The sequence below is a fragment of the Phymastichus coffea genome, unplaced genomic scaffold, assembly GCF_024137745.1.
Source record: "Phymastichus coffea isolate CEN01 unplaced genomic scaffold, Cenicafe_Pcof_1.1 PCOF00047, whole genome shotgun sequence".
NCBI lineage: Eukaryota > Metazoa > Arthropoda > Insecta > Hymenoptera > Eulophidae > Phymastichus > Phymastichus coffea.
Window position 1 is genome coordinate 314,863 of NW_026706858.1, and position 19,748 is coordinate 334,610.

The 19,748-nt window shown below is 32.0% G+C and overlaps 3 protein-coding genes and 1 long non-coding RNA gene across 16 annotated transcripts in view; 2 read left to right on the forward strand and 2 right to left on the reverse strand.

Annotated features, from left to right (window-relative positions):
* The window catches only part of LOC131664969 (ubiquitin-associated domain-containing protein 1), a 36,264-nt gene extending 26,539 nt beyond the window's left edge, over positions 1-9,725 (forward strand). Inside the window, exons 1-9 of one of the 5 annotated variants that reach the window (XM_058936505.1) lie at positions 6,510-6,556; positions 6,935-7,098; positions 7,188-7,381; positions 7,467-7,627; positions 7,702-7,913; positions 8,022-8,209; positions 8,288-8,478; positions 8,566-8,704; positions 8,779-9,725. In XM_058936505.1, coding sequence (XP_058792488.1) covers positions 6,944-7,098; positions 7,188-7,381; positions 7,467-7,627; positions 7,702-7,913; positions 8,022-8,209; positions 8,288-8,478; positions 8,566-8,704; positions 8,779-8,924 — 1,386 coding nt within the window. In that variant the 5' untranslated portion in view covers positions 6,510-6,556; positions 6,935-6,943 and the 3' untranslated portion in view covers positions 8,925-9,725. Of the gene's footprint in view, positions 1-6,509; positions 6,639-6,827; positions 6,842-6,934; positions 7,099-7,187; positions 7,382-7,466; positions 7,628-7,701; positions 7,914-8,021; positions 8,210-8,287; positions 8,479-8,565; positions 8,705-8,778 lie in introns of those variants that run through there. The other 4 variants (XM_058936503.1, XM_058936507.1, XM_058936506.1 and 1 more) reach the window with 4 other exon arrangements.
* LOC131664971 (coiled-coil domain-containing protein 28B) lies at positions 4,753-6,452 on the reverse strand. Of its 3 annotated transcripts, none has more exons than XM_058936511.1 (5): positions 6,314-6,452; positions 5,872-6,056; positions 5,581-5,800; positions 5,289-5,408; positions 4,753-5,206 (listed from the first exon to the last, which is right to left on the reverse strand). In XM_058936511.1, the coding sequence occupies exons 2-5, from the start codon at positions 6,028-6,030 to the stop codon at positions 5,007-5,009; spliced, it is 699 nt and encodes a 232-aa protein (XP_058792494.1). In that variant the 5' UTR covers positions 6,031-6,056; positions 6,314-6,452; the 3' UTR covers positions 4,753-5,006. The 3 variants fall into 3 exon arrangements, with proteins under 3 accessions (XP_058792494.1, XP_058792495.1, XP_058792493.1); XM_058936512.1 differs by having other exon boundaries at positions 5,289-5,369; positions 5,581-5,803; XM_058936510.1 differs by having other exon boundaries at positions 5,581-5,803.
* Positions 9,726-9,896: 171 nt separating the features above from the next.
* Positions 9,897-13,104, reverse strand: LOC131665042 (uncharacterized). 3 transcript variants are annotated; one of them, XR_009301989.1, is made up of 4 exons: positions 12,362-13,104; positions 11,493-12,290; positions 10,634-10,881; positions 9,897-10,561 (listed from the first exon to the last, which is right to left on the reverse strand). It is a non-coding gene; the product is annotated as an uncharacterized LOC131665042 (long non-coding RNA). The 3 variants fall into 3 exon arrangements; XR_009301988.1 differs by having other exon boundaries at positions 9,897-10,881; XR_009301990.1 differs by having other exon boundaries at positions 9,897-10,881; positions 11,457-12,290.
* Positions 13,105-13,208: 104 nt separating this feature from the next.
* Positions 13,209-19,589, forward strand: LOC131664958 (YTH domain-containing protein 1). 5 transcript variants are annotated; one of them, XM_058936459.1, is made up of 6 exons: positions 13,209-14,089; positions 14,505-15,019; positions 15,100-15,316; positions 15,410-15,614; positions 15,690-15,951; positions 16,219-19,589. In XM_058936459.1, exons 2-6 carry the CDS (start codon positions 14,616-14,618, stop codon positions 16,577-16,579), a joined length of 1,449 nt encoding a protein of 482 aa, XP_058792442.1. In that variant the 5' UTR covers positions 13,209-14,089; positions 14,505-14,615; the 3' UTR covers positions 16,580-19,589. The 5 variants fall into 5 exon arrangements, with proteins under 5 accessions (XP_058792442.1, XP_058792443.1, XP_058792445.1 ...); XM_058936460.1 differs by having other exon boundaries at positions 13,209-13,661; XM_058936462.1 differs by having other exon boundaries at positions 13,209-13,477.
* The last annotated feature ends 159 nt before the right edge of the window (positions 19,590-19,748 follow it).

Sequence of the window (19,748 nt, forward strand, 5' to 3'; positions counted from 1 at the left end):
AAAAAAAGTGTTTTTTAATCAACCAAAAAAAAAATACATCTCAAATTCATAGAGAGAGAGAGAGAGAGAGAGAGTGCTAAGAGATAGAGAGTGGCTGTCGTTGAAGTGATTTATATTCAGTTGTTTAGCAATTCAAACTTATTCATTATCCCCTACCTAATAACTATTTAAAATTGAATAGAGCGTTCGAAATAAATTAATCGCACCAACTATTGCAATTTGAAATCTTAATGGCTAGCTATCCCTATCGAAAGGGCTTATTAAAGTTTGAGTAACTACAAATAAGATCTACCAAAAATAATAAAACAATACGATACAATCAATAAAATATCAAAACAATAATGTAGGTATTCTTCGTTATGCTCCGGCAACTCTGTTGGTTTATTTTGCACCTCAAATCTTTTGATAAAACTAAAACATTACCAAAACATAACAAGTGAGCATAATTTTAATATAAGTTGATTTATTTTTCTGTATTATCGTCTTACAATATTAAATATAATAAAATGCTATCGATTGTGACAGAATTTTCTTTTAGGAAACTATCAGTGTTTGCAAAATTTTATTTTAACGTAATATACAACAAATATAAATGGTGTGTGTGTGTGTGTGTGTATGTGTGTAGAAGTTTTTTTATCACGAAGTATGAGCTTAATAAATGCCTGCAATTAAGCTTTTTCAGAATGGGATCTTCAAGTGCGTTATCTCGTGAAGCATTCTGCAGGGGCTTATTGTGCAATGCATTGTGCGTGTTTTGTCACAGAAACATTATTTAGGAAATTTTTAAATACAATCTCGTAAAATATAATCTATAAATATAAAATAAGAATTTCAAGTTGATATTTTAAATATTTCATTTCTATACTTTATTATTTCAAATATTTAGCCACATTTTTCAGTTTTAAAACTAATTTTATGTTATAAAAGTGTATATCATTAGATATAACAATGCTCATTAAAAGTGGTATTGGCATAAAATGATTACAGAAATTTTTTTAAATATCTTATTGGTTAGAAATTTTACTTGTTATTAGATTTATGTATAAAATTATATTTGCACAAGTTTATAACTTATTACGATTAAAAAAAATAATAATAATATCAACACTAGCGTTTCTAATCTTCAAATTGTGCACTCTGCAAATATTTTCATTGGGTAGAGCAAATAAATTATATTTTGTTACAGATGTTGCCTTGTCATTAAATACGACTTATTATTACATTCCTCCGATCAACAATAATATATATAAAAAAATATATCAACAATTTTATTATCAGTTGGCCATTATATAAGTTAAAATTTACAAAGAGGCTTATAAGTTAAAGTGCAAATTTTAAGTTTAACGGAATAAGCAGAAATTTTTGATAATAATAAAGAAAACTCAAAAAATAATTAGAGTAGTAAATAATTTTTAATTAAACTCGAACAACAAATTTGCTATTTCAAATTTTTATCGAAAAATGCAGACTAAAGGAATTCCAACGTTGTGACAGCTAATTAAATATCTTCAGCTCAAATGTTTGTACAATATATTTGTATTTCTGAAAATAATAACATCAAATATCTAATTCTAACTGAATACATTTTTGGCTTTTCTTGGGGTGAAATGAACGCGTATATAGCGTCTGTAGATCTAACAAAGTTATACCAAGTCAATGAGTATGATAGTTTAGCTTTTAAAAAAATTCATATCACTCCGAAAAGAGTCAAAAAATTATTAGGGTAGTAACACTACCCAATTAGTAAGATAATTTAGAATTTTTTAAATATGTTAGCTATCTCTCTTCAACTTCAGCAGTGGAATTTCTTTGTGGATTTCGTTACTACGAAAAATAAATAAAAGTTTCATACAACTAGTGAAAGTTCTTTCAAAATATTTTATACATATACCAATAATAAGTAAGGGCTATATTTGATATAAAAAATGATATAATTAAATCACGAGTCAAACCAATACCCTATAGGGAACAAATAAAGCTTACTACGTTCACGACGTTGGTTTGTACTTTGTGAGTAACGCTAAAAGTAAGAATAAGAGCAGAAGTAAATTTGTTTTTTAATAAAACTGCTTCGAAATGACTTTCTCATTTGATATTAGTGTCAAAATGGTCAGTTATTAGCCCCTTAGTCTTATAAGTTCTTAAGAATTCGAAAAAATAGATTCTGGATGATTTTTCCATATTTCATTTTGATTTAACCTTTTTAAGATCACTAAAAATTTTGAAACTATCATTGTGGACATACAATTTTCCGCTCTTTCTGAATTCGGCGTGAAAAATAGGATATCTTATTTTTTTAAATTCCTTCGACTATAAAACGACTTTGAAAATTGACGCCTAAAACTATTATTTAATACGTTTAATAATAACAATTTTTTTTAAATAATCATCTTTAAATCAGCTAATTATTAATTTTAACAAAAATTAATAATTTCATAAAACGCACCACAAAATGCACCACATTGCAGGAATCTAATTTTAACGAATAATCGAAATCGCTTGAAAATAAAAATTTATTTCATGAATATTTTTATTATTTACAAATGGTCATTTATTAACACATACATAGAATTTAGTATAAGTAAGTTATTTAATCAATTTCCATTTTTCGTTAACATTAGATTTCTGCTGTGTTGTATTCTTTAACATTTCGTACCGAAAAAACGTGTTATTTAATATAATTTATTTAAACTTGATCATATTTTCGATTTGCTAAATAGTATTTTTGTTATTACTATTATCAATTTGTTTGAATTAACATTGGTTTCGCAACAGAAACGATCGACACTGCGCAAGGTCCATGTACGTATGATTAAAATAATAACGAGACTCCCCATCAGTTGCGAGGTCTGGTGTATTCAGTCTGCTACCTTCGTATTATCATCGTCATATCAGTATCATCAAAACGAACAGTAATAATAGTACAGTTACTACTGTCATTACAGTTATTAAGCCAATTCAAGCCTTAAATTGTAACCAGACCTCTAAACAGCGCATTGTCTTTATTACTACGACATAGCAATATTTATTTGAGCAGGATTATACTTTTCAGTAAGTTTTACCGATCATGCAGGCAAATTCACCTCTCTGAGAGCCTCTAGTTGGTAATTTCGATTTTACAAAGCGATCGTTGTTACAGTCAGACGCTACCTTATTGCCATTCGATATCAAAAAACTATTTTATCATTTTATGAGTATGAATAAAAATAAACCAGCTTTCAACGTCAAGTTCGACGATTCAATTTTACACAAAAAACAATGTTCTGCGTGATTTTTATAAGTGTAAGTTATTTAAATATAAAATAATTAAGAAACTTCTGTCCGCCTATCGGCTTGTGCAGATAGGCATAGTCGTCGGCACTCGGCAATGATCGGCTCGGCAGCCGAACTCGAGCCATGTTCTTTTCAGCGACTGCTTATTCCTTGATCGCTTAGAGGTACAGCTTTGAGGTTCCCCTTTACGGCTCTGTATGATACTTCTCTTTATTTCCATACACTATTCACTACATGCATGCAAGGCGAGCCAAAATATGAATTTGTGCTTACTAAATAGGCACACCTGCAAGAAATTTTGTTTTTAGATGGGGCATCATTTTTTTTATTGGCACAAATTTAGCAATACTTTATAATGTTTAAAGCTGATAGAAAATCGGAAAACACTTAAAAAATATATTTTTACGTAACTGATTGTAGTTTCCGCGAAAAACAAATTCAAATGAGTATTCATATTATTTTGTTATTTAGTTCATATCAAGTGTAATGCTGTGCGTTACAAAGGCTTTGCCGGAGAGCGCTGTACTATTTGCAGCACCTCGGGAGAGCCAACCCCATCCCTTACCGCCCCGTAACCAGCCGAATAATTATGCCCTACCTGCGCCCTAACGAAAACATCCTTTTCTTTTCAACTGCTAACAAATGCCCACCCACACTCGAGAAAATGACGCAACAAGTTAATGATTCCGTCGCGATCCGACGGAAGGCGCAAGATGAAAAAAGTAGCCGTCACGAGAGATAAAAGAAAAGGAAGCGCACGACGAAAAAATTGGAGAGCACGCATACACACACACACACGCTCGACCACGCGTTGCCGATAGAAGGAAAAACGCGGAAAAACAATGGGAAAAATGCACCGAGGATACACGCAAATGAAACCACGGGCGCGTTACACACTTGGGTATCATCAAAAACACTCAGAGGAAGCTAGCACACTTGGGGCGACCAAGAAATCGAAGATGAAGCGGCAGCCGGCAATCAGCTGTGCCAGGCTGCAGCACATCATCAACGGTATCCTAAGCGTTTATTATTATAAACTTGGGATGTAAATTAATAAATCGCGATCCCAAAAGCTCGAGACATGAACATGAACTTGACAGCTCAAGACATTTGATAATTTTGGAAAAAAGAAATTCACAGTTTTATTTGAACAATGTTGAATAATTTGTATTTATGTTGAAATTAATCGTAATACTGATATCTAAAAATCTATATTTTGATGAATTGTACAAATAAAATTCTTGTTAGATTAAGCTAACCGAAAAAAAATAGTATGAAAAAAATTTATAAATTACTTGTGATGCACTTTCCATATATAAAGAAAATATATAAAAGTTTTAAAAATATTCCATGGTCATTTAAAATGTAACTTTTCAAAGTAAAGTTACTTTTATTAACAACACTATAGTGTTAACTTAATTAAATTGTAGAAATAATAAGTCAACAAATATAATTCAAATATATTTTATGTATCTTCAATATTCCTATATTAACATAATATTGAGTAATTATAAGTCATATCAATCTTTACATTATTTCAATTTTTTGAATTTAGTATCAGAAAGAATCGACAATAAAACAGTAGAATATAATTGTGATATAAACTATTATAAACACTACAACATTATAAAAAGTCAGTTTCAATGTCAGGTCTTAATTATATACATATACCAAAATAAGTTTAATAGAGAAGTATATTACAAACTGAACTTAAATCTCATCATGAAATTTAATTATTTGCTGTGTAATTTTTCAATGCAGACACTTAATTGTTCAAGTCGTTGAAGTAAATTGCGCATATTTGCATTTGATTGTCTAAATCCGGATTGGTTAGTTCCATGATCTTGACGTTGGCCCATTTCAAAATGAAGTTTGGCAAGTTTCTCTTGCTGCTCTCTTATTTCAGTCATTTGTTCCATACTACAATCTTTACCTGTAGTTTGAAAAATTAGATATGTTAAAACTTACAACTATTGCTGTAATACGAAAATAATTCAGTTGCTTAAAATAATTACCAAATGCTTGTAAGTTGCCACTATGAAAGTCTTCGAGCAATTGCAGGAGTGCTTTCTCCATATGTCTAACATCGGGTACCTCTGTTAAAAATGAATGATGCTTGCAAGGTGCTGTGTTTACTACATTAGAATAGTAAAACAAAAGAAACAAACTTAAAAGAACAAAAATAAAAATACATAACGTGATTAAAATAAATATTAAATAGTGCAATTAAAGTAATAAATTAGTAGGTGCAATGAAACCATATACTTAAAAAAATTATTTAAAAATTTTATACACGATGTGGTATACCTTTGGGCTGTTTGTTAACTCGTGGAGGCTCTGGTCTTGGTGGCTTTACCTTTTCTTTTTCATTGAGATACATTAAACGCGATTGATTACCCGTATAAGAAGAATTAGTTGCTACTCTTCCTGACATAGACCCTTGACTAGTTGTTGCTTGACTGGAAGATCCTTTGCTAATTATTGATGATGCTTGAATACTGTTATCTTTATTTTCCCATACAAGTTGCTGCTAAAAGAACAGTTTGAAACAGGTGGAAATGTTAATTATATTAAAATAATATTAAAATAAATATTTACCAGTGGATGGGAATTGTGATCTCTTTCTTCTTTAGGTTTTCTATGAGGCCTAGCTGGTGTAGATGGTGGTGTTGCTTCACCACCTCTGATCAAAGGTTCCTCATTTTCTTCTTCCTGCACCAATTGTGTCAATTCCCCACAAGTTGAATTTTCATTCATATTGACTGCTTACTCCTTGATCAGCTCTAGAATTTTCAATCAATTGACGATGCAAATGTTTGTTATTTTTTCATTTGTAGGAAAATTTAACCTTAAATATATTTGCTGTATTCCGCGTAAAGGATTTTTATAGTCGACAATAAAGTGTTGTATAAATAGATTCAATTTTAGAATATCTTTCTCATTATATCACTAATAGGAATAAAAAAAGGCCAGTGAAGCTGAAATAGCTATTTTCAAGCCATAATCGATAAAATGTAAACAAATACATCGTCATATCTACCTCGATCAAATTAACTGGTATCTCCCATATTTGTATGTCAAGCCGAGTTTTACAGAATATGTCGGTACATAAGTACAGATGTAGACAATTTATTGTTTCGAACATTCAATGAAAAAATACACGAATTTACATAAACTATACTGTAAACTGTCAACTGGATGCCGGATGCACCAACACATTACACTGATATAAGATGTGATACTCATGACGACACACGACTGCGTTGCTGTCTGATTTTTCGAGGTATATACCACATGCAAACATGATAGAAGCAGCTGTGGCACGAGAATAAATTTAAGTGTTTTCATTCTAGTTAATATAAAAGGTATAATTTTCTACGAAATTCGTCGTATCTACCATTCTCGAATGTTAAAAGACATTTGATTCATTAATCGATAACGCATGATATTTGTGTTATAATGCAATTTAAAATAACCTATAATATTGTTTTTATTCGTCTAAAGTTAAATTTTCTATTACAAGTGCCTTGTAAATAGACCATTTATCCCACAACCAAGAACAAAGATTGTATTTTAAATCGTTTATTTATATCAATAATTAATTGCTCCATCTAACTTGATGACTGATATCTGTTTAGATTAATCTAAGTATTATTTGTAGATTTAATTCATGTTTCCATGGATGAAGGAGCAACTAACAGAGGCCTGGAATAGTAGGAAGAGTTCAAGGAGTTCTAAGAAACACTCCTTAAATGGCTCTTCTGAAGATTCCGGAGGAATGACATCCTCCACTGCTGCTGAAAGCTTTCTCATCAATGTCATCAGGTATTTAATACTTCAATATTTTGTCAACGTCAATAGTCTACTGAGCTCTGTCACATATTGCTTAAACAAATTTATGTTTAAACTGTTAGCTTGGATGGAGGAGTATTATACGTTGCAGTGACAATGGAATATACTATAGAAAAAGTCAAATCTATAGCTATAGAGCATTTTTATGGTCATGACAAAAGTAAAACACCTTCACAATACAGACTAGTCCATGGAACTTTATTAAAGGCACTTACTGATGAAATGAGTTTAAATCAAGAAGAAATTTCTGAGTCAGGTGAGTAATTATTGCATTGCACTTTAACTTTCATACTAAATTGATTTACACTTTGTATAATGAATATGAGGTATTGTATTTTTAGATGAGTTATTATTAGTAGAAATTAGGCCTGCTTCAGAAAAAGAAAATTTAACGAAAGATGTTTTGAAAGGTCCAACAGATGAGGAAATAATGAATGCCACCAGTCATCTGACAATTAAAAATCCTCCAAAGCCAGCAATAGACTCTGAATGTCCAGTAGATGTAAATTTTGATTTTTATGAATCATAATATTATATTGTTATTTGAGATTTAAAATGATTTACTTTTTTATGCAGTACCAGAGTGAAATCAGAAAAATATTAGTTACACTTGTCCAAGCATCAGCGAAAATTCTTATGTTCAGTCCAGATGCTGTGAAATTTTATGAATTTATTCGAGAAAAACTCGAAGCTCAACTGAGACCACCAACAGACCCGAAGGCTGTAAAGTATTTAGTAGAAATGGGGTTCCCAGAAAGTAAAGTATTAAAAGCATTGCGTCTTAGAAAGTAAGTTTTTGAAAAAAATTATTGTGTTGCAGTGCTGGTATTCTCTTACATGTTCAATAAATTATAGTTTTAATTTTTTTATTGCTTCTTATTATGGTCTTTTCAAAGAATGAATACATCAGAAGCATTAGAATGGCTTTTAGAACATCAAGATGATCCTGACGAAGAAGACAATTTAGAACTTCCAGATCTCGATGAAATATTAGCAAAAGAAGCGGGTCCTAGTACGTCAGGTGCGTTAAAAGGTGCAAGAAGAAGTTCTTTTAAAGAGTCTCTCGTAAAGCTCTTTAAAAAAAGTAATTCCATATTGGGCTGCACCTTATCATTAGTCTTTACAGTTGGTGGTGATTTTTTAAAATTTATTTTGTTTACAGATCAGGGGTCAACTAAAAAGGAGCCAAATTTGGTTCACATAGTGAATGTCCTTTTAGATAGCTATAGACAATATCAAAAGTTCAACTTCAAACCTAGCCCAAGCCTAGTAGATTCTCTAGAAGCAATGGGATTTGAAAAAGAAAATATACTGGAAGCCCTCAAAATTACTGGAAACAATCAAGCAAATGCTGTAAGTGTCGTTAGTTTAATAATTATTATTAATTTATGTTGAAAAGTATTAATTTATATTAATTTTTTGCATACATAACTTTTCTAGTGCGCATGGTTATTAGGTGAGAGAAGACCTAGCTTGCAAAATTTGTATGAGGGTATGGATCCAGATGGACCAATTTACAATGCTATAATGAATAACCCACAAATTCAACTCAGTCTCACAAATCCTAAAATGCTATTAGGTACGACTAGCTAACAGTAATAAGCTTTTATTTATTGTATATAAAATGGTACAATTAACAGTTACAATTTTCAGCATATTTATCTATGTTGGAAACACCTTTAGCGACAAACGCGTGGATGAAAGATCCAGAAGTTTCACCAGTTCTCACTCAAATCTTCAAAATTTACCATGCTGAAAAGCATGCAATCCACGTCAATCGTTATGATGATTCTAGCTAGCGTTGCCTAATGACTTATTACTCCAATATGTATCTATTTTTCATATGAAACTAATAAGAGCTTGAGTTAAAGGCTTTCCATTGAGTTAATTGATTATTGTAGTTCTAGTCATGGAAAAAATGACAGAATAGATTACTTGAAATCAATATTAATGAATAATTAGTAGTAACAAATGAAAGTAACCAAGACTTTAATTGCAAAATTATTTTATTCACATTTGATTGACTCTGATTTAATAAACAATGAAAATGAATTTTGTTGTAAATAAAAATGACATAGCTTTACTCAAATTTTAATTATGAGCAGCTTCGGTTTTGCCTGTTACGAAAATTATGTTTTGTACATTAACTAAATAGAACCGCATTGACGGTTTCCAAATTGTATACTTGATTAAACTAGTTTTAAGAAAAGCTGAATTGTTAAAAATTAAGTAAAGTACTTACATTTAAGTGCTGAGTTGATACATATTATTATCAATGTAATTTCTGAAGTAGTCCGATCGTATAAGTTTTCAATTTCGTCAGTGCACAATTGTTATTCCTCAACATGTATAATAATTCAAATTTCGGACATTTACCCAATATTAGGAGCATTTTGTGATCAACTACTATCGGAAGAGTAGTGGTTATAATTCTCACGAAAAGTTATGAATATATTATTTTCTACTGATGTTGTCAATTATTATTTTACCATTAAAATTTCTTCAAATTTTGAGCAACTTAAGTAGTTTTTATTTGTTCAAAAACATGCTTGTAGCCGTCTTTCATTTTTCAACACTGTAGTGGTACCGTTAAAATCTTTTTATAAAATTTTGTTGATTATTTTGTTATCTATATATTTTCCAAAGTTGCTGATTATTTGGTTACTTCTTAAGAATAACTAAATATAATCTTAACTTTATGAAAGGATTCTTTATTGTAATAATTTACTGCAAATGAATGAAGTATTTTTTTATATTTATCGCTTATTTTAAGAAAGTAGAAAAATACAAATGTCTATTAACAAGTAAAATATATAAGTATCTATGCATACATACAATTACATAAAAGCTTAATTCAGCCTTTGAATATTTTTATCTCACAAATTATTCGCAATAGTATTTGGAATAACGTAATTTCCATGATAATTCATTCTCATAATTCTACTAATAATAAGAGCAGCTCGCTCTTTCACCCGTACTTTTACTGTTGCCTTAGTAAGGTGCTTCCGCAGAGTATTGACGTAATAAGATTTTCTTTTATATGTCTTATTGATACGTTTCGATCAATGTCAAAATGAAGGACCACCAAAGAAAAAAAGCGCAGTTTTATCTGCCTTATCTCTAATATTTACGTTTGCGTTGTATTCGCGACCAATTCTGAAAACGTTCTACCACTCTTTAACAACTGAAAATGTTCTTCAAATCTCTGTGAAAGCTTTTCCTTATTTTCAGGATTTTCAACATTTACATCTAGATTGTATTTTTCTAGTAATGTTTTCGTAGGTTCTACATTTCTCATGAGTACAACGTGATACAATGAAAGATTAAATTCAAATAATTTCTTTGCTGCGTCTGCGATATTAACAGCACAATTACTATTCAAATGAAAAAACAATTCAATAATTGCTGTCAGCGTGTTTTTTGTATCCAGGGCCATCTGCAATACATTTTTGTCATCTTAATTTACCAGAAACACGTGCTAGCGTCAAATTGCAGAGAAGTATTATACTTTTGTAATCTTTATTTTCTACAGTTAACATTTATTTTGAACATCGACCTTCGTTGCTTTATTTATTAAATACTTTGATATACCTATATTCCTATAAAAAACTGCACGGTGTAATAATAACGTTGACCCGTAACTGTTAACGATGTTACACACGTCCACGTTCGAAAGTTTTAAAATCTTCTTGACTAGATTAACAATAGGATATGGGTTATCATGTTAAAGTATTATTTGCCATCTTCAATTCGGACCTGAAACAAACAAAAATCGTGTTTACTTTTTAGAAAACATTGTGATAACTCATAAAAATGCAAAAAAACTGAAATTTATAAAATGGAAAACGATTTTTTATAATAAAAAAGTATTTCCAAAGTCAATTTATTCGATCAGTAGCAAATTTTGTATTTATTTGTAATCATTTGCTTTAAAATGGAAAGTAAAATTTTATGTATAACGTTATATGGAAGATTAAAAACTAATTTCATTTTCAGTAGAATTTTTGAATTTTATTTGTCGTGATGTAGCTTGTATTAATACTGATTAATGGATTATGAAAAAAATGTCTTAAACTTAATAGCTATATTATTACAAAAATGTTATCAGCAATATAAAGATATTGCAATATGATAATCATTGAATTAATTTGCCGCCGTTCAAATGATCAAGTGGCTAAAGATCATAGTGCTTATGGCCAGTAGGAAACCATCACGAGAGTGACTTGACTAATACTAAAATGGAAAATGACCTATTCTATAAGCGCCCGCAAAATTAATGTTATAGCATTAATAATACAGACGACACAACATATTAAAAAAGAACATTTAACTTTTAACAAATTCTTTGAGATAAGTTGGAACTTAACATGTTCTTGTTAAATGTCGAGGAACTGAATCTTTTTAAACTTGCGGCTCATTCGCTTGTGATGGCTCATTTATTTGAAGTGGTATATTGATCGCCTGATGTAGTTGTCATAATAGTGACCCCTTTTGAATTGTGGCGCATCGGAGTCCTCAGGTACCCACAGCCATTAAAATGAAACGAAACGAAACGACTCATGATAAATAATTTCTGGTGTAACTTGCTGCTGAACTTGTTGATTTTGAACTTCTGATGAGAATGTTATTAAGTCTGCTATTGTTTTTGAACTATGCTCATGCTGACAATTATTCTGTTGATTTGATTGATTTAATTTCATTGATGATTAATTTTTTTGTTTTATACCAGTCTTGATTAATTGATCAATGTGACGTTTAAAGGTGTATAGCTTCCATTGTGTTTTATTGGCAGAATATATCTTGCTTATACACGCTCTCCCACGCTTAATTGTCGAGCTATTTTTTCATAAACTTGACTTTTTAAGAACTTAGTAGGTTTAATCACGTCTATAATTAAATTCTTAATTGACGATTCAGATATAATTCTGCAGACGACTTCCTATCTTTTAAAAGTATTGCTCAATATCTAAAAAGTATGTCTCGAATTTTTTCTTTCATTGAAGACTGTTCATTTGATATAGCTAAAAGTCGTTTTTTCAGTGTTTGTACATTTCTTTCAACCAATCCATTTGTAGAAGGATGTCCTGGGGCAATCAAGTCTTGAAAAAGACCAATTTCACTGCAGAATATTTTAAATTCATCGATGGTAAAAATCGTTGCATTATCTGAAACCATTACGTCCGTTTCAAGCAAAAACAATTTTAAGTATTTCAATGGTTGAGTTTGATATAAGTACTGAAATGCTGAAACCAATTTTTGCCAATTTCGATTTCGCATCATTATTACAAGAAAATGATGTCTTTGATAAGGCCGTGCATCATTGATATGTATACGCTACCAATTTTCCTCTAGTATGTCCCGCGGATGAAGTGGAGCTTTTGTTGGACTGTTCTTGTAAGGTATGTAAGCTTCGCATACCTGTTTCTTCATCGTTATTGCTTTGTTATCGTCGCGTGTATCGTCGCTTAAGTTCGCTGAAAAATAAAACTTGAACTTGTAAGGTTATGGTGATCACGTTGGGCGCGCTCGCTTGAAATTTCCGTGTGATTTGTCTTTTTTCTTTCTTGTAGTGAAAAAAAAACGATTCTTTACCTCACCACCAATTTGTTATAGCACTAATAATATAGACGACACTATATCAATAAAGAACATTTATTAATATTATCAATATGAAGACGAAAATCAATAATCTGAATGTATAAATGATAATTAAAATAAATAAATATACTATAACTAACACAGTGACTTTTTTATATAAGGTAACATTATAAAATATAACTAAACATATTAGTGAGTTTTACGTATCTGAACGCGCTGGAACGTGCCGGAACGCGCCGGAACGTGTCTAAACGTGTCTGAACGCGTCTGAACACGTCGGAACACGTCTGAATGCGTTTGAATACGTCTGAACACGCATATGAGGTCGTATTTTTATAAATTCCTATAAAACTAGCCTGCACAGAGATATAATAAGTGAACAGTTTTCATGCCTTGGCTTGAACTCTGTCCTACTCGACTCTAGCATCTAGTTAAGCGTCATAACAGCGCATGCGTTAGAGTCGTGCGAGTTAACTACACTATACTATAGCTTAATCTCGGTATTCTCGGGAAACGGCTTTGTCCGCTTTGTTGTAAGAAAATCGTAAAGCCCTAGTGCGAGAGAAATAAAGAGAAAAAATTTTCCATATAGAAAAAGCATAATCAAGCGTCACGGAGATCACCGAGCTGGATCATCATCATCGTCGACGACACCGGTCGACGAAACAAGCATCGAGTAATGGAACCTCATGGCTACTACGACTGCTGTTGATCACTGTAATTGTGCAAGTGCCACGAACTACAGAATAGTGGTGTACGCGCGTTATAATTCCGCAAGGACATAATTCTTCTCGGGTGGCTTGTTCGATATATTATTAAGTAATATATATATCTAGGGAGAACGAGAGAGAGAGAGAGAGAGAGAGATGGACTTAGTTCGTTTCTTGATACAATCACACGAACTTTACTGCGTGTTGTCATGTTTCTCTTTATGTGAGGTGATCAAGTGATAGGACTTTACTCCTTTATCCTCTTCATGGACTTTGCCTATACGTATTATATGTATACCTATACGTGTGCTTTGCCCTTTATTCGCTCTCCTACTTATGCTTCATCGTACACTCTTCAAATGAATTTATAGGACTTGAAAAAATCAGTTCAGATTCTCCCAGACGTCAAGTGATATATATTGTGTGGGATTGTTAAAGCATTAGACTTGACTTGAAAATTTACATGATATATATTGTACACCTATATAGTACACTTTTTGTTGTAATACATTATCAAAAATAATAATGACTCTCAATTGTACTAGGGAGCATTTCATAGAATATATTAACAAAATGGATGTTCAACTTTTGTTTGTAAAAGACAGAAATTTTCAACTCAATAAATCTGTCACAGAACTTTATTATTGCATCCCGAGGTTAGGTTTTTTTAATTTTTGTTTGTGTCATATATTATCATGTAATAACTAATAATTCAAATTCGTATTTTCGTGATAAATGAAGCTTTGCAGGGTATTGTTTAATTAATAAAACATCTACAAAGCTTATTTATTGGTTGTTTATATGACAAAGGGTATGAGATAGCGTACTCCAAGGATTTAAAAAAATAATAATCTAGGTTGAAAAAAAATTGAAAAAAGAAATAGCTTAAGCATAATTATATATTACATTGAAATTCAAGTAAATTACTAAAAACATTTTACTTAAAGATTTATGAATATAATAACAACCACCATGTTGAAACATTTTAATCATATAATAATGATCATCATAATAACATTGTTGGTTCTGTAAGAGAACCCCTAATATGTCAATTTTTCATTTTTCTTTCAGAAAGGGTATACGGTCATTGGTGTGTTACAATCAATTGACAAGCTTTAATAAGGATATCTATCCAGGGTGACATTGTATTTAATTGTAAGCCAATTAGGGAAATTTATAACAATGGACAAAGAAGCCGATGGTGACAATTTAAACGTAGATTGCATTGAGAATGATATTGGGGATGAGTTGAAAATTGGAGCTGATGAAACGTATGACACAAGGAGCGAGGTTTCTTCTAGTAGCTCAGAAACAGAGGATGATGACGAGGATGACGAGGATGATGAGGATGATGATTCCAGCCAAGATGATGATGCCAGTTCACAGTCTTCAAAATCTTCAAATCAAGATACTAAGAGAAATAATAAAAGTACAGGCAAAAGAAGATGCAACAGAGATTCATCATCTTCCAGTCCAGAACCTAAGAGAGCAAAATTGAAAGAATCAAAGACTAAAACACCTAACTCATCTTCCAGTAAAACCTATGACTATACTACGAAATTGAATTATTTATTTAGAGATACAAGGTCTGATTTTTTCATTCTAGATTATCTTTACTTTCTTTATAATTTAAGTAGTGATAAATAATTTCAAATTCTTTCAATAGGTTTTTCATAATTAAATCAAATAATGCAGAAAATGTAACATTGTCAAAAGCAAAAGGTGTCTGGAGTACTCTTCCACAGAATGAAGCAAATCTCAACCAAGCATTCAAAGAGTCTAGAAATGTGTTGTTGATATTTTCTGTTAAAGAATCTGGAAAGTTTGCTGGATTTGCTAGACTTGCAACAGAGTCCAAGAGAGATGGAAATTCGATATCTTGGGTATACACAATAAATAGATATGAATAAATTAACAATTGAGTAATAAATTAATCATTTAAATTTAATAAAAATATTGTAATATATAAACTTCAGGTCTTACCTCCTGGTTTGTCTGCTAAAGCTTTAGGAGGCGTTTTTAAAGTAGACTGGATTTGTAGAAAAGAGTTGCCTTTCACATCAACGCTTCATCTGTATAACCCATGGAATGATGGTAAGCAAGTAAAAATTGGACGTGATGGACAAGAAATCGAACCACGAGTAGCGGAAGAGTTATGCAGACTATTCCCTGAAGATGATGGTAAGATAATCTTCTGAAATATTGTAAAATATTTCAATACTTCTGTTTCATGTTGTTTTCGATTTATGATTACAGGGATAGAGATGACTCCTATTTTACGTAAATCAAAAGAGGCTTCTAAGAATGTGGTGAAGTCTATAAACAGAAATCACCGCGATACCAGATCTGTGATAACATCGAGGTTTATCCGTACGCGAGGTAGAGGACGCCGGTTATTCCTTACATCGAGATCGCGACTGGCATCACTGGCAAGAGGTGGACATTTGCCAAATGATCGTAGAAATTCTAGGGACCATCATCGCTACACTGGCTGGTTCAACCGAGGAGATTATTCAAAGTAACTTGCATTTTTTATATTTATATATACGTGAGATGGAATTGTCGCATTGGATAATGTACGGGATATTGTAGGTATCAATCGATTATCTATAAAAAGAAATTCACACCAACAATAGGAAATATAGAATCAATATTAGTGATAATATTATTTATATTAATTTTATACAAGTGATTGAATTTTTAATTGAGAAAATTACAGAAGAAATTTTTCTGAATGCATTATACCTTCTTGTCGCTTTTCACTACCAAACAATTCTATTTCTAGGGGCTATGGCACAACTTTAGGAGTTGCAGCAGCTGCCGAAGCCTACGTAGCTGATTACATGCGAACAATGCAACATCAACTTCCACCTCTACCCCCATATGTAAGTTCTCTGCCATATGACACCTTACCACCGCCACCACCACCACCACCTCCAAGATACTACGAGGGTCTGCCATTGCCACCGGATTATGGTGCGGCGGCAGTTGCGGCAGCGGCTGCAGTAGGAAGTTTGGAGAAACGCAGTTATGAGCGTAGCGTGGATGAATTCCTTTGGCGTACTTCAAGTAGTGGACGTCACGGACGACATGAACATCGATCTTCGCGTGATCATCATCATCATCGGTACCGTGAGCGCAGATAGATTCGATGTCGTGTGAAGGTTTAATTAATATTTCTTATAGTTTTGGTTCTCGAGGAGTACTAGCTACAATTATCCGAATATTTCTTTTTTGAGCGTTAACTATTCGTCGAGACAATGCTGTGAAATGTGTTCCAGAGAACGTCGAGCGCGACGTACTTCTGTTACGGAGCTTTTTCTTTGTGCATACAAAAATTTTACTTTCCTAGTAAATATACTCGATTTAAATATTCAATTAATTCGCTGTCTTTGTAATTTCTTTAGTGGGTTATTTTTATAGCGACTTATTCTACTCAGATTTGAGTTAAGCTAATAAAAAGCTTATAAATTTTGTTATTCATGTTTCAACTGTATCCTTAAAACCGAATTGAAAATGTTAAAAACATTTTCAATTTAGACTCAGAGATCCAATCAGGTATTTCCGAAGGGTTTTAGTGCGCTGAATCCAAATTTGAGCTCAGAATTACTCCATCACTCTCAGTTTTCAAGATAAACTAATCTAAAAGTGTCAAAAACACGGTTTTTTGCTGTTTTCCAACCTTTGTAATTTTGTAAAGAATTTTTTTTTTTTTTTTGCAAATTTGACGATGGCATCTTCGAGAGCAACTTCAAAACGTAATCCTCATTTTTTCTAACAGAAATATACATTGAAGTGTGATCAATTGGCATTTTTGTAAATGTCATTTAAACACAGAAAAGTTTCGCTTTAAGATAATCTTCGCTGGAAAATAAAATAATATCCCAAGTATCTTGACCAAAGAATCCTGTACCCTGCTAGGCAATAACCTCAGCTTGCTACATTTCAACTACCTGAACCCAAGATCCCTCTACTCTGCAATAATCTCCGACCGCTACATCCCAAGTTTCTGAAATCACTAACCCTGTACCCTGCCAGGTTTACCACTATTATCTTTCAGCGACACTTTCCTCTGCTTAAACGACATTTGCGAAAATGCAAATTATACTTCATATATGGTCCCGGTGTGCCATTACCTGTAAATACTGATTCATCCACATAGTTAATGAGCACCGCACGTGTTGAACGTAATCCTTGACGCGTTTCGCTACTCGATTGCAGCAGATGCACTTTATACACGTTTGCGAGTATTCGAGTTGTGGATTAACGAAAGGTTGTTCTCCGTTTCCATTGGTACCGTTCGCATGCCTCGTTTCTTAACTTGAACAATCTAGATGTGATCTCATACACGGTTAATCTGGCCCGAACGTAAGCAATTGCTAAATACGCCCTCGGGCTACGGACAATCGTCGAATAACTTTGCACGTTGATAGTAGTATTTAGCTGAATTTTAGCTCTCGCCTTCTCGTCGCTATCCAAACTCCATGTCAGTGTTTCGAAATCCATAATTTGGCTGTCAGTCAAATTTGGATGAAGTGCGATTGGATAGTGTCTAGTACTAATCACATACAAAATGCTAAGAGGATGTTCAGCCTGATAGTATGACCGATAATTAGGGTCAACATATTCGTATGTTTGCACGCATTCGCAAATTATTGGCACGGGGAATTCATGCAATAACTCAATGTCGTTAAGATAGTGATTCAGTAGTTGATTCATTACCTGTTTTATGCTAAGTAGATTGAATTCTAGGTACACTTGCTTGAGCCATCTTAAGGCGTTGTATATGACCTCAGAAAGGGGCCTATTCTTTGTGAATACCTGAGTTTAGTTAGGGTAACTATCTGGTGTCTGTAAGACATAGTGCTTATAAACGTATACGTTCAATACGACCGGTGCCTATTAACCGTGTGGATGAATTAGTATCTACAAGTAATGGTACGGTGAGACTATATCTTCGAAACCCTATCTATTGGAATCAAGAACATCAAACGTTACAAACTGAGAGTGATGGAGCAATTCGCATAAAATCTCTTCGGATATACCTTGTTTGGTCTTTGGGTCCGAAATTTTTTCAAATTTTGTCGATCTGTGAAATCTAACACTCGATTCTTTGAAATAAAGAAGTATTATTGGTCTTATTAGTAAAAGAGCTTCGAGCATAATTTTGCCTAAATCTTTATTCCCAATAAACAAATTTAAATGGTAACTTTTCATTTCTTGTAAGCATCGATTTCGAAATATGTGTGTGATATGTAATGAATTTTAGGTAACCTATAATTATTTTCATGCACTTTTCCATTTTGAAATTAAACGCAACTAGATTAGTATTTTTAAAATAACAAGTGGTTTCACTTTGAGTCAGTTTGAAAAGCAATATTAATTTATAATCTTTATTAATATACGTTGAATTGAAGTATAAAGTTATATGAAGTATAAACAGGCCTCAATATGTAATTGCTGTATGACGAAAAACTAATTCCGAATGAAAGAAAAATTATTATTTACTATTTTCATGCTATGAATATTTTTACTTTTTGATGTGAAATTTCTCGTGTACGTTAATAAACTCTTCATATATCGTCTGTACGTAAAGATATGTTGCTTTTTACAATGATTCTGTTCAGTCCTTCATATCTTGTCATAGTTTGACATATGTAAGTCAACCAACCAATGTATTACGAAGATTAACTAGAAACTAAATCAGTTTGCAATTTAGTTGATGTAGATAGTTGATAAACAGCGGCCAGATTTAAGCATAGTTTTTTATGTATATAAAAAGTAAATATCTATATTTCTCTGATCGTTTTTGACGCTTTATCAAAATAGTTTACACCCTATACTTCGTTACAAAAAAATGTACATCTTATGCAACAATGATAAATAGTGAAGTTGAGTAAATATGTGATCCGAAGAACAAGCTACTTTATAAATCAATATGAATATTTTTTTTTAAATACATTTATAACTTATATCTCAGACACATAGTTTGTCACTACAGCAACAGACAAAGAAAACATTTTTTTCTAACTAAAATGTTATGCTGTATACGACTTTTTATACTAAACAATACGTAGCCACCACTTGAAACTTTTGTGAAAAATGATTTTTAAGCAAATAAAGTGGCTTGCAGTGTACTGAAATCCCGAGTTTGTAATTCGCACGTCCTTTGCACGAACGAACAGATAAAACATAAAATTTATTGGTGTACGAACGTGGTTAAGTCCATACAGAAGCCATTGTCTCTTCATTAATTACTCAGAACAATGACCAGTGCATTTGTTTTTCTTGTTCCACGTATACATTTATCCTTGC